The 13,932-nt window shown below is 35.8% G+C and overlaps 1 protein-coding gene across 3 annotated transcripts; it reads right to left on the bottom strand.

The window, feature by feature from the left end:
• Nucleotides 1–1,427: 1,427 nt before the first annotated feature.
• On the bottom strand, nucleotides 1,428–12,302 carry LOC103701906 (vacuolar protein sorting-associated protein 9A). 3 transcript variants are annotated; one of them, XM_026802513.2, is made up of 5 exons: nucleotides 11,938–12,302; nucleotides 9,352–9,499; nucleotides 6,182–6,352; nucleotides 4,885–5,064; nucleotides 1,428–2,912 (listed from the first exon to the last, which is right to left on the bottom strand). In XM_026802513.2, exons 1-5 carry the CDS (start codon nucleotides 12,051–12,053, stop codon nucleotides 2,091–2,093), a joined length of 1,437 nt encoding a protein of 478 aa, XP_026658314.2. In that variant the 5' UTR covers nucleotides 12,054–12,302; the 3' UTR covers nucleotides 1,428–2,090. The 3 variants fall into 3 exon arrangements, with proteins under 3 accessions (XP_026658314.2, XP_026658315.2, XP_038986019.1); XM_026802514.2 differs by lacking the exon at nucleotides 11,938–12,302 and adding an exon at nucleotides 9,898–11,926; XM_039130091.1 differs by lacking the exon at nucleotides 9,352–9,499 and having other exon boundaries at nucleotides 11,938–12,289.
• Nucleotides 12,303–13,932: the final 1,630 nt, after the last annotated feature.

The following is a 13,932-nucleotide window of genomic DNA, read 5'->3' on the forward strand; positions in this document are numbered from 1 at the left end:
GCTCATGGAACAAGGAATTCCACTGTGAGCTACAATTAGAATCTCGAACAAGATCCCATAAAATATCATTGTTGAAGACAACAAACCCCATTAAACGGAAAATGCCACAAGAAAACCAAGTTAAGTTGGTGATAGATAGGATTTGGTCAACAACTCCATACTACATACATTCCTACTATATAATTCAAAAAGTTTCTACGTCGGCATTATATATTCGTGGGAAAGTGTACAAAGGGTATGAGTTAGACTCGATTAACATATCATGCAGAATTTCTTGCTTTAATTAGTTGATTTCTTGCCTGAAGGTTGTAACAATTGTTTGCTCGATTGGTTGGTACCCGTACCTCAAGTGCTGTCCCATAGAAGCATGGGAATTGCTCAAAAACTTTTCCTTCCTAGAGTCAAGTTGAAGAGCAACACATAAGCTATCCTTGGTAATTGTACAAGAGGAATATAGGCTTCAATTAAATTACAGTTCCTGTAAAATTAGTTTGCATATTCTCATTGTTTCATCTATCAACATTTCATTGCTGATCTTTAATAGAAACTACTAAGCTCATTTTGAGTTAGATTCTACGAAAATTTTGTTGAATATGCAATGTTGCACCATTATGGTTATTTCAAAATTTTTCTCTGTATAATTAATACTAAGTCCATGCTACCTGTTTGAAGCATCATTTTTCCACCCGGATATTGCAGTGATTTGCTGTGAAATATTGTTGATTAGCTAGTATTACCCTTAAATACTCTGCATGAGTGAAAGTGGGAAATATATGTCATTGCAATATAACAGTTTAACCGCAGATTTAATGGTTCCAGGTGCGGTTCTTTTTCTCCCATTGTTTCGAATTGCTAGCTGTTTTACTAATGGAATGCTTTTGCACCTTGTACTTCTTGTTTAGAATGTAGTCAAGCACAGGAATTAAGTTCAGGGCATTTACACAGCAGGCTGACGATGCAGATAGTCTCTCATTTCCTGTGCTGATTTTTTCTTGTTCGAATCGGCTGCTGATATTTTTCGGCATGGCAGATAAATGGAACCAGCAAATCTTGTAATGCTTATGCAAGCAGTGTGAGATTGCTTGTCACAAATCGCTTATTGGTTTAGTCCTTGAAACTTAATCCAGAAATGATCCAGTCAACCGGAATGCCAAGTCGAACTTAAACAAATGCCAATGATTAAAATTGCTGTGTTGGAGAGGATACGATTGAGAAAGTATACTGCATATACTAGAGCCTAGATACCATTGAGTAGTTCTGAAAATTGATGAATTTATTCATCTTTAAGAAAAGGGGAGCGAAGCTAATAGTCAACCAGTAGAGTTGGATTGGATATGATAAACAACCTCCTTTAGTGCATGGATGCATGTGTAAGACAGCATGCGGGTATTCGATTAAAGATTTTTTATTATTCATGTTAAGCTTGGTAAGCAAAGCCCTGGGTATTAATCAGAGAAAGATGTAACTACAAAGAGGAGAATGCAGAAAGCATCATCCAAGCCAAGGAGCACTACAGCAATAAGTGGAATGCTGCTCCAACGAATCAATTCAAGATGTCAAATGCTCTCATCATCCAAACCAACGAGCACTACAGCAATAAGTGGAATGCTGCTCCAACGAATCAATTTCAAAAATGTCAAATGCTCTCAAAAGCATGATAAAAGTGACCAGCTTCTGAAAAGACCAAGAAACACCTGACAAAGCACATAATGGATCAGTGATCCATGAAATCAGAGTTGGCACGTTCTGTGGCATGGGAAAGGTGATCTGAGATCAGGAGGAAATGCAGACGGCCAGAGACACCTCACCAAGATGTATAGTAGAATTAATAGGTCAAGCAGGATTTGGTTTGCTTATGTTTCTTGAGGACAGATGCAATGCAGTTACTTTTCTCTGTAAAATGCAGCCATGTTCCATTGTTTCTCCCTCTGAACTTCAATCTTCTAAATCAAACACCACCTTACTGCTCCTAGGCGTACAACTGTGCTCTCCGCTGACACTTGCCTTAAGCATATACAATAGTTTCTGTGACATCTAGTATAAATAGAGCAGAATCCACTGTTCGCTTCACACATCTTGCAAAAATAAGGCTAACGGAATTCATCATCCTTTTCTACATCTGAATGGGCAACCGAGTCATCCAGATCTTTCTTGGTCTCGGTGTCGTCCATTCTTGAAGTCAAATTCTCACTTGAATCGTCATTTTTTCCACTAAGGACATCAACCTTTTCATCATTCATCTCTGTTTCTGCTACATCTTCAGGCTCCTGAGTGGTCTCAGGTTTTGCTGGTGTCTGCTCACTGGTTGCAGGAAGAGATTCACTACCGACGCCCATTCCTTTGGAAAGAGCTACATACCTAAGAACAAGTTGTTTATAGCAATTCAGAAGGTTTTCTACATCATCAACTGTCAAATCTCCAGCACGAGCAAATAAGAATGGGTACTCTTGGAAATGTCTACTTAAGTTTTCATCCTTCAGAATATCAGTAGCTCCTTTCTCCTCCAAATCTGACATGGATGACCTGTGTGCAATTGATTTATCCTTCGTATCTCGGCCTATACTTACCTCAAATGATTGGTTTGGAACTTCATGCTTTCTCGCAGACAAATAACTGTCTGAATTTCTATTAGCCCTCAATGTCCCTATCTTATTCTCCATAGCATCTAAAGTGGTTTGATTTCTTTGACTCTCTGTGTTGGTGGATAGGCCTAATAAATGTGCTCTAGCAGATTCCATTTCCTTCTGAAACTCTACTTCATCCATTGAAAGTGACTGAGCATCAATGTTCCAGATGAAAGATTCTGCAGAGAGAATATTTGTGAAGAAATATGCTGCCTCAGCGACTAATCGTGATTGACGCCTGTACCGCTGTATGTATAGCAGGTTTGAATACAATTGCGGAGGGTTTGCCTGCATAGTACAGTAGTTCTTATAATTCCTTTCTGCAGGGCCCAGTTAATAAAATTGCAAATCATAACAATTGCATTTAACAATGTTGGAGTAGTACATGTGCAAACTTGTTTCAGTTGCCTTAGAAAAGTTAGAATCTAGCAATATGATACTCATGAAAAGAATGGGAATACAATTTCCTGCGCATATTTGTAAACTCAAAATGCAGGCTCAAACCCAATCTGAACTTATAAAGATTTTTTATGTTTTTGCAAGCCAGATCTGTTGATTTAAAAGGCCTTACCAGCTCAACAGAATTTTTAGGAAATCAAATCTGTAACTATTATATATATATATATATATATATATATATATATATATATATATATATATGCCAAAGATTATTTTTTTGATAATTAAAAAAATACCTAATTACAATCGTAGCAATAAACAAATAAAAATAAAGAATCTTGGTTTCTGACAAATAAAGGAAAATTAAAAGAACTAGTTACAAACATTTAAGAAAAAGGTCACACTGAAAATAGAACTTGAGATTAAAAAGGAAAAATTGAAAACACCAACTATAAAAAAATAAGAAAAATGTAATAAAATATTTTGTGGTTGAAGATATCATACAAAAAACAATTCTCTTTGTTATTTTCAAAATTTTATGATAATGAATAAATAAAAATTTAAATAATTTAAATTTGTATTGCAACCAAATAGAGAAATTATGATAATAAAAAACAATGAGTAAACAAATTACAAAATAATATTAGAAATACGAGCTGCAGATGGATAAGGAAAAATTACATCTATTGTGAAAGTAGGTAAATTTGAAAAAGTACAAAAAATTCTGGAAAATAATAAAAAATCTAATTATTTTCAGTACTATTTTTATAAATTATAATACGAAAATTTAAAATGTCACACTATTTTCTATCAAACATGTATTGCATGTGCTTAGGTGCTCGGTTTTTTTTTTCTCTCTAAAGACTATGAGAATTACTGAGTACTAAAGAAGCTTTAAAGTGTAAACTTCATGAATTTTTTTTTTAAATTGCAGTGACTACATTAAATACATCTACGTGAAAAGAAAGTGGTCCAAGATAAGATTTTATAGACATTTAAACCACTTTTCTTGTAGTTTTTACTTTCATTTTCCTTTCCAGTGTTGGTATCATGTTTATACTTTTTTCCTTCCTTGTAATATTATGTTATCAATTTTTCACAGTTTTGGCTCAAAACTAAATCATTTAGCTACTTTACTAGCAATTCACTGTAATCACAAACTTTCATAACATAAGAACAAAAATTCAATGTTTTAAACAAATTTTACAAAAATAATTGATTGTAAAACAAGGTTTGAAACAGCAGCCATCATAACATGATAAAGGCCATTATAATGGTTTCAGAGGAGGCCTCTTATGTTACATACATTAATAACAGGAATACAAATAACGGCCATTCTCTGGCCATTATCTTATCATAGAAGCTGTTATTAACATTTGACTGTTCACTTGTATGAACCTTTTTTTAAAAAAAAATTCAAACTTTTGTATCGGGTGCAAAAATAATTCTCTATTCAGTGAACGGTGACAAGGGCAAATACTCTGTTAGAATGGCCATTATAACAGCCACCATTTCAATCAAAAAGAATCTCTGTCCAGGCAGATCCAGGCAAATAATGGCTGTTACAATGTTATACTAGTGAACAACAGGGTTACAGCATTATTGAAACCTTAGTTTTAGTCATATCACCCAATTATGGTAACTACATAAAATCAGTCACCACATAGAGGAAAGCAAAAATACTAATAATGGTGTTCCAGATTATGTGATCTTATTCTAGAATGTTGTCAAATCACAGCAGCAGTTCTATGAACATGGCAGACTGGAACAACTGATGCATTATTTCAGAACAAAAGCAGCAAATTATTAGGCAGAGAGCATTCCTTTAACTTAAAAGTATTTGCATGGACTCCAAACATACCTTTATTGTAACATAAATGAGAACTGGAAGGAATTCATCTGCTCCAGGAGGGTTGTCATTTGATGAAATAGAAGCATTTAGCAATAAGTTGTTAATGACTTTACAACAATTCAGGATACAAACAAGTTTGTCTCTAGGAGCCTTATACATATTGATCTTCTGCAGTTCCTTTTGTGCAAGCTATGACATAAATAAACAAAAATATTAGTGCTTATGGATTTCCCATGGACTCTGATAGAAATTTTCATATCATAGAATACCTATTTAAGTGCTAGGACCTTGTCACATGCTCTATTTAACAAGAAACAACAGTCAAGATAGCGAACAATGACGATAACAAAGAATGATAACAACAAAATTGTAAATCCAGTAATGATAATAACAATAGCTGACAAGGATCTATATAACTCTTAGGGAAGAGGGAGAATATACAAAAGAACATTAACATAATAATTACATAATCAACATAATAATACAATATAAGACATGATACAAATCCGTGCTACTCTCAAAGCAGTGTCATAGAATAAGACGGCAGTATTTATGCCCCATACCAATAAGAAATAATATTCATAATTTGCCCTGAAAGATATTGGAATTTCAAGATTAAATCAATCCATGCACAACAGAGAACACTAAGAAAAATGCACTGATCGATAAGTAAAGGAGAAAAGCATAAGAATGTTAAATATTTCAAATATTATGAATATCTAAACACTTGCACCTCTCAATTGTGACAGGAACAATCATGCCTACCACACTCCCCTACCCCCGCCAGCACAAAGAAGAAGAAGAAGAAGAAAGATTATTGTAGGTTGCGATTGTTACCACAAGGGCTTAGCCAATTTGTATAACCAAGTGAGACCCAGATATAATCATGAATTTCTTGACTCTAGGTAACATTGACTATGTTCGATCCTTTATTCACAACTTATCTCCATAAAAGGTAGTTAAAGTGTCTTAGCATGAGTAACAAAAATGATTAAGCTTTTCTGTCATGGCATGAAAAAACGACGTCTATGGATGTTTCAACCATTGGGTATTTTTTCACTTCGTATTAACATATAAATGTCTATTCGTGTTAGCTTATAAGGGTCCATAACTATTGTGCCCTATAATTTATGAATATGAGATAGATACAAGAAGAATAATGAAATAGAACCCATGAAAATTATCAAGAAAAGAAAAGAAGAGAAAATGAGACTTAATAAATGGGCATAAATATTCTGCATTACAATGGTAAAAGCTAACATGTCTGTTACAAAAAGAATTGTACAGTACTAGCTCTTTCACTCACCAGCCATGATGTTTCATTTTGGAAGTTTGGTTTTATATCCAGATTTTCAGGGCGTACAAATTGTTGTAGTAAAGCCATCTTCTCAAAAAGTTCATCATCATGCTTCACATCTTCTGGCAGCGATGCAAAAACCCGATTAAACAGTTTTGTCATGACATATTTCTCCAGTCCCTGCAAGTGAACATCCACAGACATCCCAATATTTCAGGAAAAAAAATATAAATAAATCAAAGACAAACAAACATGAAAATGAGTTTGCGATGCGATGAAAGAAGCCAGAACCATGGACTTTTTAAGCCAATTCTTATCTGCATTTGGAACAGAGATGAAGCTTGATATGCAAATTGATATAGGACACATGCTTACTCCAACTGTTTGAGAAGGAAAATCTTCCAAAGATCCAAGAGAAAGCATATGAGCTACAATGTAAACTTTTGATCCACAAAAAACTAGAGAAGATAGTGTCACATTTACATTGTCATATGCAACAATTACAATGGTTATACTACCATCGAAATGTTAAGCCCAGAAACTTTGCAGAGAATGGAAAGGCGCAGGTTTTATATGGGTCTGCAACCACTACAGGATCATTAAAATAGAGCCTACAGATTTTGAAAACAATTTTACAATTTTCAATTTTCAATTTTTATATATTTTGAATTGTTTGAAAAACTAAGAAAAATATGAGATGGATGTGGTCTGCATTTGGAGCAGAAAGGACAACTGAATTTGTCTAGTTCACGCTTCATAAGTTCTAGTTATTTAAATAATTAACAGAAATATAGAGTTGATCAGAGAAGAAAAAAGCAATTGGCTCGCATTTAAAGTGGTTCCAGTGGTGAATATATCTAATTAGTGAGCTAAGTGAATAAGGGGTAGCAAAGCACAGCCATAAACCCTGGATGAGCAAAGATGCATAATTTTCTTTTTTCATAGAGTACCTGGAGAACCTCCAGCAGTGACTTAAAGTCTTTATATTTGATATTAATGCTATTAAACAAGAAGCATAGAGCTAACCAATCAAATAAAACAGCGAATCAGCTGATTTGAGCAGCAGTTCTGATTATTAAGTGAGAAATAAATAAGAACACAATGGTGAATGGTTAACAATGCCTAAAAGCAAAAAGGGGAAATAAAGAAGAGAAATAAAGGAAAGCAGTATGAGAGAGAGAGAGAGAGAGAGGATTCAACAGAAAATAAAGGATTGCTCGATCTGGCTGAACACCCACTATTCTTTAATTAGAAAATTAGGAATCAGACACTAATTATTGAAACATACAAAATGCATACTTTTTTAGAGCATGGATATTAGCCACATATATGAATTCATGCTGTCTCATAGATCCAAAACACAAGTTCAGGCCCCAGTTATGTAGAAAATAATTGGGAACAATGCATAAGCATGAGACATATTAATTTGACTAACAAAATAGCAATCTCCAATAGTCCCTCTCATGCAAGAGGCAGATGCCAAGCCACCCGAGCATGGAACAGCACTCAAAATAACTGTTTTTCTCCCAATGCATTTGTAAACATGCCATTCAATTGATTCTTTGACCTGAAGTACAAATATAACCACTTCTCTACTCTCAACTAAGTCTGATATAACGTGACAATCCATGTAATATGTTTCTTATGTTCAAGGAATGGCCATGGTACTCTTTTAAATGACCTTACCTAGAAGCTCCAATTTTAAAAGAATGAACAACCATAAGACATTGCACCAAATCTTGCACCTGCACTTCGTTTCCTGCTCTTTAAAGTTAATATGTTATCTCCAACAAAGGTACAAAATAAGTGGTTCACCTTAGAGATACAGTAATCAGTTGTTGATGTTAGAGGCACAATGACCAGAGGTTGATCTTAGACTGTTAATGGCTTTTTTATTAGACATTAGAAAACACATAGACACCTAACTGACCATTTTATTTATATATATTGATCAGCAGCACCTTTTGGGCATCTAAGATTTCTTATTAGTGCATCCATGTGAAATTTTCTACGAACTTGCATAAACTGGTCAATAATACTCACCAATAATGAGATATTGAGACAAATAATCATCATGTAATTCAGTTGAATTACCAATCTTATGCATCTCTAAACAGTCCACCTTGATCTGCCAGAGTCTCGGTATCCAAGTCCTTCCATTTTCTACAGATCTAGACCCAATTATATTAGGTTTGGTTAAAAGATCCATCATGCACTTCCTGTGGCACAAATAAATCATTTCCTTAAGTCTTGCCACTTGCCACATAGACTCACAAACAGGATTTCATATTCTCAAGATCTGTACACTATAGCACCCTTTCATGACCCTTTCATGACCTAGGACTGGTAGCAGGCATCTGGAAAAGAAGAAAGACTAAACAAGAACAGAGAATAACAATACAAATACTCAATGCAGTCTGAGTCAACCTACCTAGCCTCAGAATTGAGCACAAAGGGGATCAGTGTCAGTTTATTCTAGTGATGTGCTTCATAACATCAGAACCATTTTGGCATGCTCTTCTATAGCATTGGACATGAAGACATTCCAACTAAAATTAACGATCCATTCACTTTACAGAGGAAATCCCACTTGAGACAATCCTAAGCAACATATCTAGGCATTGTTTGATGATTGTCTTCTAATATGTTGAGCAAGAAAAATATCAAGCACTTTCGCACTAATTGAAGTTTCATGGAAGAATTGATAGGGTACACATTTTTGACACACACACAGATACACAGATACACACACACAAACATATATATATATATATATATATATATAAAGTGGTACTTCTAAACATCTACTAAAGTTTTTTTTATATTTGGTTCAAAATTTGTTTGGAGAAGCTAATAAATGATAAATTCCTGCTCCTGTACTATCATGATGGAATCTAGAAAGCAAGGGATACGAATAATTATACTTTGTAATGATGGCATGGAATATTTATGAGACCTCAGGGAATATTTAACAAAAGCTAAATCTTCTCACAGAGATGTTCCTCATTTGACCTTAAATTTCATGTTAAAGTAACGTTACGCCCCGATTGTGCAGGCTTTGGCATATTTCATCTCTATGCTTTCCATTCTCAGCAACAGGTAATATATTCCTAAAAAGTCATCGAGAAAATACTGCTAATTTCCATTTTATGAACAAAGATAAATATGAGAAAGCTTACCTCACCAGCACTTTCCAGCTCTTCTTCTGAACTACCAGCCCAAAGTGTATGGGCCCTAAAAGCCCCTTCCATATTGGCAAGAAATTCTTGCACAGCAAAACTATCTTTTTCTGGATCAGGAGCTTTATTCGAAAAGGACACAATGAAACTGCCAAGTAAAATAAACTCAAATTTATCTACATTATGCATGTTATTTCAATTTTAGTTAATAGAAGTGAAATATGAAAGTAAACTCTATCATCACAAAACATCAAAAAAAAGCTTCAGTCTTCAGAAACTGAACCAGTAGCATGTGGTTTGCAATGGTCCAAATAAACAAGAAGATAAATTTTGAATTAGCACTTTTTGTATTCTGCAAACTAGTGGTAAGTCTGATGTCTAATGTGATATGAATGTCATTAACCAGGGCCAGACAAGGTTTTAATCAAAATAATTAATTTAAAATATATCAAAAGAAACCACCTAAACACTGTCCGATAATTTTGAAATAGGAGAGAGAAGGCATGAAAATGTATCTACATAAGTTTGCTCGGTCACATTACTCACCCTAGGCTGATCCAGTTTATGGCATGCAAAGGTGATCTTGTAAAGTAGAACCACCACATGAACCAGATATAAAGTTTGATGACAACTTAGTTATAATATGTGAAAATACTAATAAAGAAACAAGGAGGAACAGAAGAGCAAGCCTCTATAAAGAAACAAGAAGAATGTTATGTAAAGCTATAATGATTATCAATAATGAAATTTCTAAGAATGACACCATAAACAATTATGAATATGTTCCCCTCTGCATCATAAACGGTTATAATTATAATTCAGTATATCATCATGACTAATTTAATACAGAATTGTCTGACAGAAAGCTGTATCATTTACCTGCTCTGATTGTGTATAACACTGCCTTTTTTATTATTCTCTGACTATGAAATGGCTTGAATATTTTTTATTGCTTTTTTCTCAAATGAGCTCAAGGCTTGTTGGGAATATCAAGACATATTGCATTCTAAATGGTTCATACTCCATAGTTCATAAAATATCTAAACCTTAGTTGTTGATATATCCTATCAAGGTTGCCTACGCTGTTCATGTTGTGACTCCGTAGACCTTCTCTAGAAGAAGTTGATTTCACTTCGGGAAAGACTTGTTATTGTCTCTTTTGTCTATGCAGCAAATGATGGTAAAGGGACTTCTTTGTCTAAGGTATTTGTCGAGCTTCAAAAAGTTAACCTTCCCAACTACAGTATCTGGGATTAAATTGTCATTCTACATCTGCTTTCCAAAATTAGAAAAATCAAAAACTTCAAGAATTTGACAGTATAGCAGGGTGAATATATGGGATCGAATGCAATGCTTCTATTTTGTAGATAATCAAATAGGCAGAAACATTATTTTGGAAACACGGACTAGGTGTCCCAATAGTGGTTGCAGGCTGAAATATGTTGCCACAAAATAGAGTCTACCATCTTTCTCGAAGCTTATCTGGCACTCGCCTCTTCTTGACATACTAATCAGGCTATGAGCCTGGTTGATCACCTTTAGATCTGAGAAGTTTTGAACTCTGCATCTTAAGACATGGAATGGTCCCAAAGAAGAATGCCATTGTGGGTCTTTCACCAGAGAAGCATGCCAAGTTAGCAATAGACTTTCCTACCGGAAAAAAGTCAATCCAGCAAACTCGGTCTCCTGCACTGCCTAAGAGATGACAGCTTGACAAGTCATGGAACAAATACAATCTCTCTCACTAAATGACAGACCCAACCGAAGATTTTGTTGCTTGATTATTTTCTCAGATACTACAACAGCATATGGCATCAAAAATCTAGGAAAACCTGGCTTTGACATGGAGATCGCAGTAGCAAACATTTCTTCCTTGTTGTAAAATTCAAAAGAAAGAAGGAATGCATATATAGCATGATAATAAGACAATGAGGCAAAACTTGATGATTTCTTAGTCAGTTGCGGATGAAGGACAGGATTATCTTTGGTGTCATCCTTGATTTTTCCAAAATTTTCTTCCAAGGAAACAAGGATCTGAAGGACATAAAGCATCTTGGATGAGAATTAAGTTGGAGTCACTCTCATCAATTTGTCCCTTGAGATATCATGTTTCCCACAAACAATGGAATGCCTACTTTCTTTTCTTCCTTTTTCACCAAAAATAATGGTCGATGATGGGAATCGATCTTTGTTATCAGTTTCCCATAAACTAAATTCATGAAACATAGATTGATGCTTACACAAAAAGAAAGTGCCTAATGAATCTCAAAGAGTATCATACTATCACATTCCTATCTCTAGCAAGATATTCAATCCCTATCATGAGCTTAATGACAACTATCATTACAGTTCTTGGGACGGGCAAAACGGCTCCCATAAGATGCCCATGGCGCACCAAAACAAATCATCGCAACGAATAAAAGGTTCAATCAAGATTCAAAAAAATGCCACTCAAAATAAAAGTAAAGAATAACGAGCTCGATGAAGCCGGCATCGGACTAACCAGTTTTCGAATGCATCGCAAGTGACGAAAGAGGGGTTACGAGAAGGGAACGAAGAAAGTAGAGGATTTAAGGAGGGGGTGACCTCTTGATGGATTTGACGAAATCGGCGGCGGAGGGGTGGCGCATGCGCTCCAAGAAGTCGTGCCATGTGAGAGGCGCCGTGGAGGACCCAAAGGCGTCGGAGCTGTGGCCGTCCATTCGCTTCAAGAAGTCCTCCGCCTTGGCCTTCCAATCGACCAAATTCTTTGGCTCGGAAGAGGGGGACGGAGGGATAAATGGAATCCGATCAATCACCGACCTCCACCGGAGAGACTCGCGAGGAAACAAGGAAGGGATGGAATCCGAAGCTCGTAGTCTTCGACAACCATGGCAGAGGCCGCAAGGCACGAGACACGAGTCGTCGCTCAACAGCGACCAGATTTCTTTTCTCTCTCTTTTTTTCCCTTTTCTTTTGTTTTTTTTTAATAATTACGTAACTTGACGAGGACCTGGAGTTAAACATGATGGTCCAGTGGCTCACTTAATGGGCTTTACCAGAGACGGGCCTATAATCAATAACGCTAAGGGTTGATCCAAGCTTGACGTGGCCCGGCGTCAGATTACGCTGCGATCTATTGCTCGGGCTAGGTGATAGTTCTGCGGATTTCAGCCCAAATTGGCTTCCGCTTAATGGGCATCATGACCCAAAATGTTCTTTTTGCCTGATTTTGTTTAGTGAAAGATTAAGATATTAGATGAGTGATCTAATGATTGTATATCCATCTAAGTGGTACCAAAGCTGATTTGATTTTGATTCAACATTCCTATGTCTTTTTGGTTGTTTGCCAAGTGGGGAATTGAAAGAGAGAACAAAATAAAGGATTGGATATCATAAGATAGATGGTCGAAACTATAGTTCATCGTACCGAGAGGTACAGAGCATACCGTACTATGCTAGTTCGGTACCACTACTAATATGGGTGGCATACTGAGGTACTGTACCGTACGATACTGTGCTAGTGCAACACTTGTACAGGTTCTGATACTAAGACAGCGAATCTTGGCCGAGACGATAATGCTAGAGATCAGTAGAGATGTGACGGCTCAAATAGGCTGCTGGTGAGTAATCATGTGCATCCTTTGCTAGAAAATTGAAAGGATAGACTCCATTCTCACTCATCATGCTGTACAATATTATTCCTATATCCTTATCCTTTGACAACAAAGCCAAATTTATAAAACAAGAAATAGCAGTTATTATCATGAGAGAATCGGTTTATAGATAAAAGATTTATTGAGGCTTTAGGACAATGAAGAATATTATCCATTGCCAACTTGCACACTGTCAGAACCGCCATATTTGGATGAGACAGATAACTTGTTGAGGTAGGCGGTGATATAGTGAGCAGCGCCATTGTCAGAATACTAAGTACCATCGTCAATGAGTGAGGGAGCGGTCGCCATAGCTGCAAGTTTTTCTAAGAGATGACAACCTTGATATGCATAGTTCATGCAATGATAGCAATCGACAGTAATATATCTAACCTTATTGTAGATTTGACGGGTTGGACAAGTAGATTGTGAAGAACGACCATGTAAGGAAAAGAAACGAGAATATTCATTAAGACAGGAGGATGCCGTCACTTGAAGAATAATTGGGACATCGGCTGTTGTTATGATGCTGACTATTCCCACGATGAGTAGAATCACAATCTGGATTAAATATTTTGATAGGTCTCGAATTGCAAGCCGATCTCCGCTTCACCTCATACCTAGCCAATCCCAATTGACCTCGAATTTCAACAGCCACAACATGAATCAAGCATTTCGTCACATAATGTATAAAAATGATAAGAATTTGCTATGTCTCCATGTACAACTGGCATCCTTTTTTAAATGGCATTGGCTCACCCATGCCAATCCAGCATAGTAGAAAGTTGACGTGCATATTCCTCCTCACCTCAAGGATGACATCACCGTAATAATTCCTATGTATGTTATCTGGAAAGCGTATACAATAAGAGAAATAGATTAAAAATTAAACTAAATTAAATTTTTTATACAGGTACATTCAGAAAACGCTTCAGGCGGTCGTGCC

This window comes from Phoenix dactylifera, chromosome 9 (assembly GCF_009389715.1).
Source record: "Phoenix dactylifera cultivar Barhee BC4 chromosome 9, palm_55x_up_171113_PBpolish2nd_filt_p, whole genome shotgun sequence".
NCBI lineage: Eukaryota > Viridiplantae > Streptophyta > Magnoliopsida > Arecales > Arecaceae > Phoenix > Phoenix dactylifera.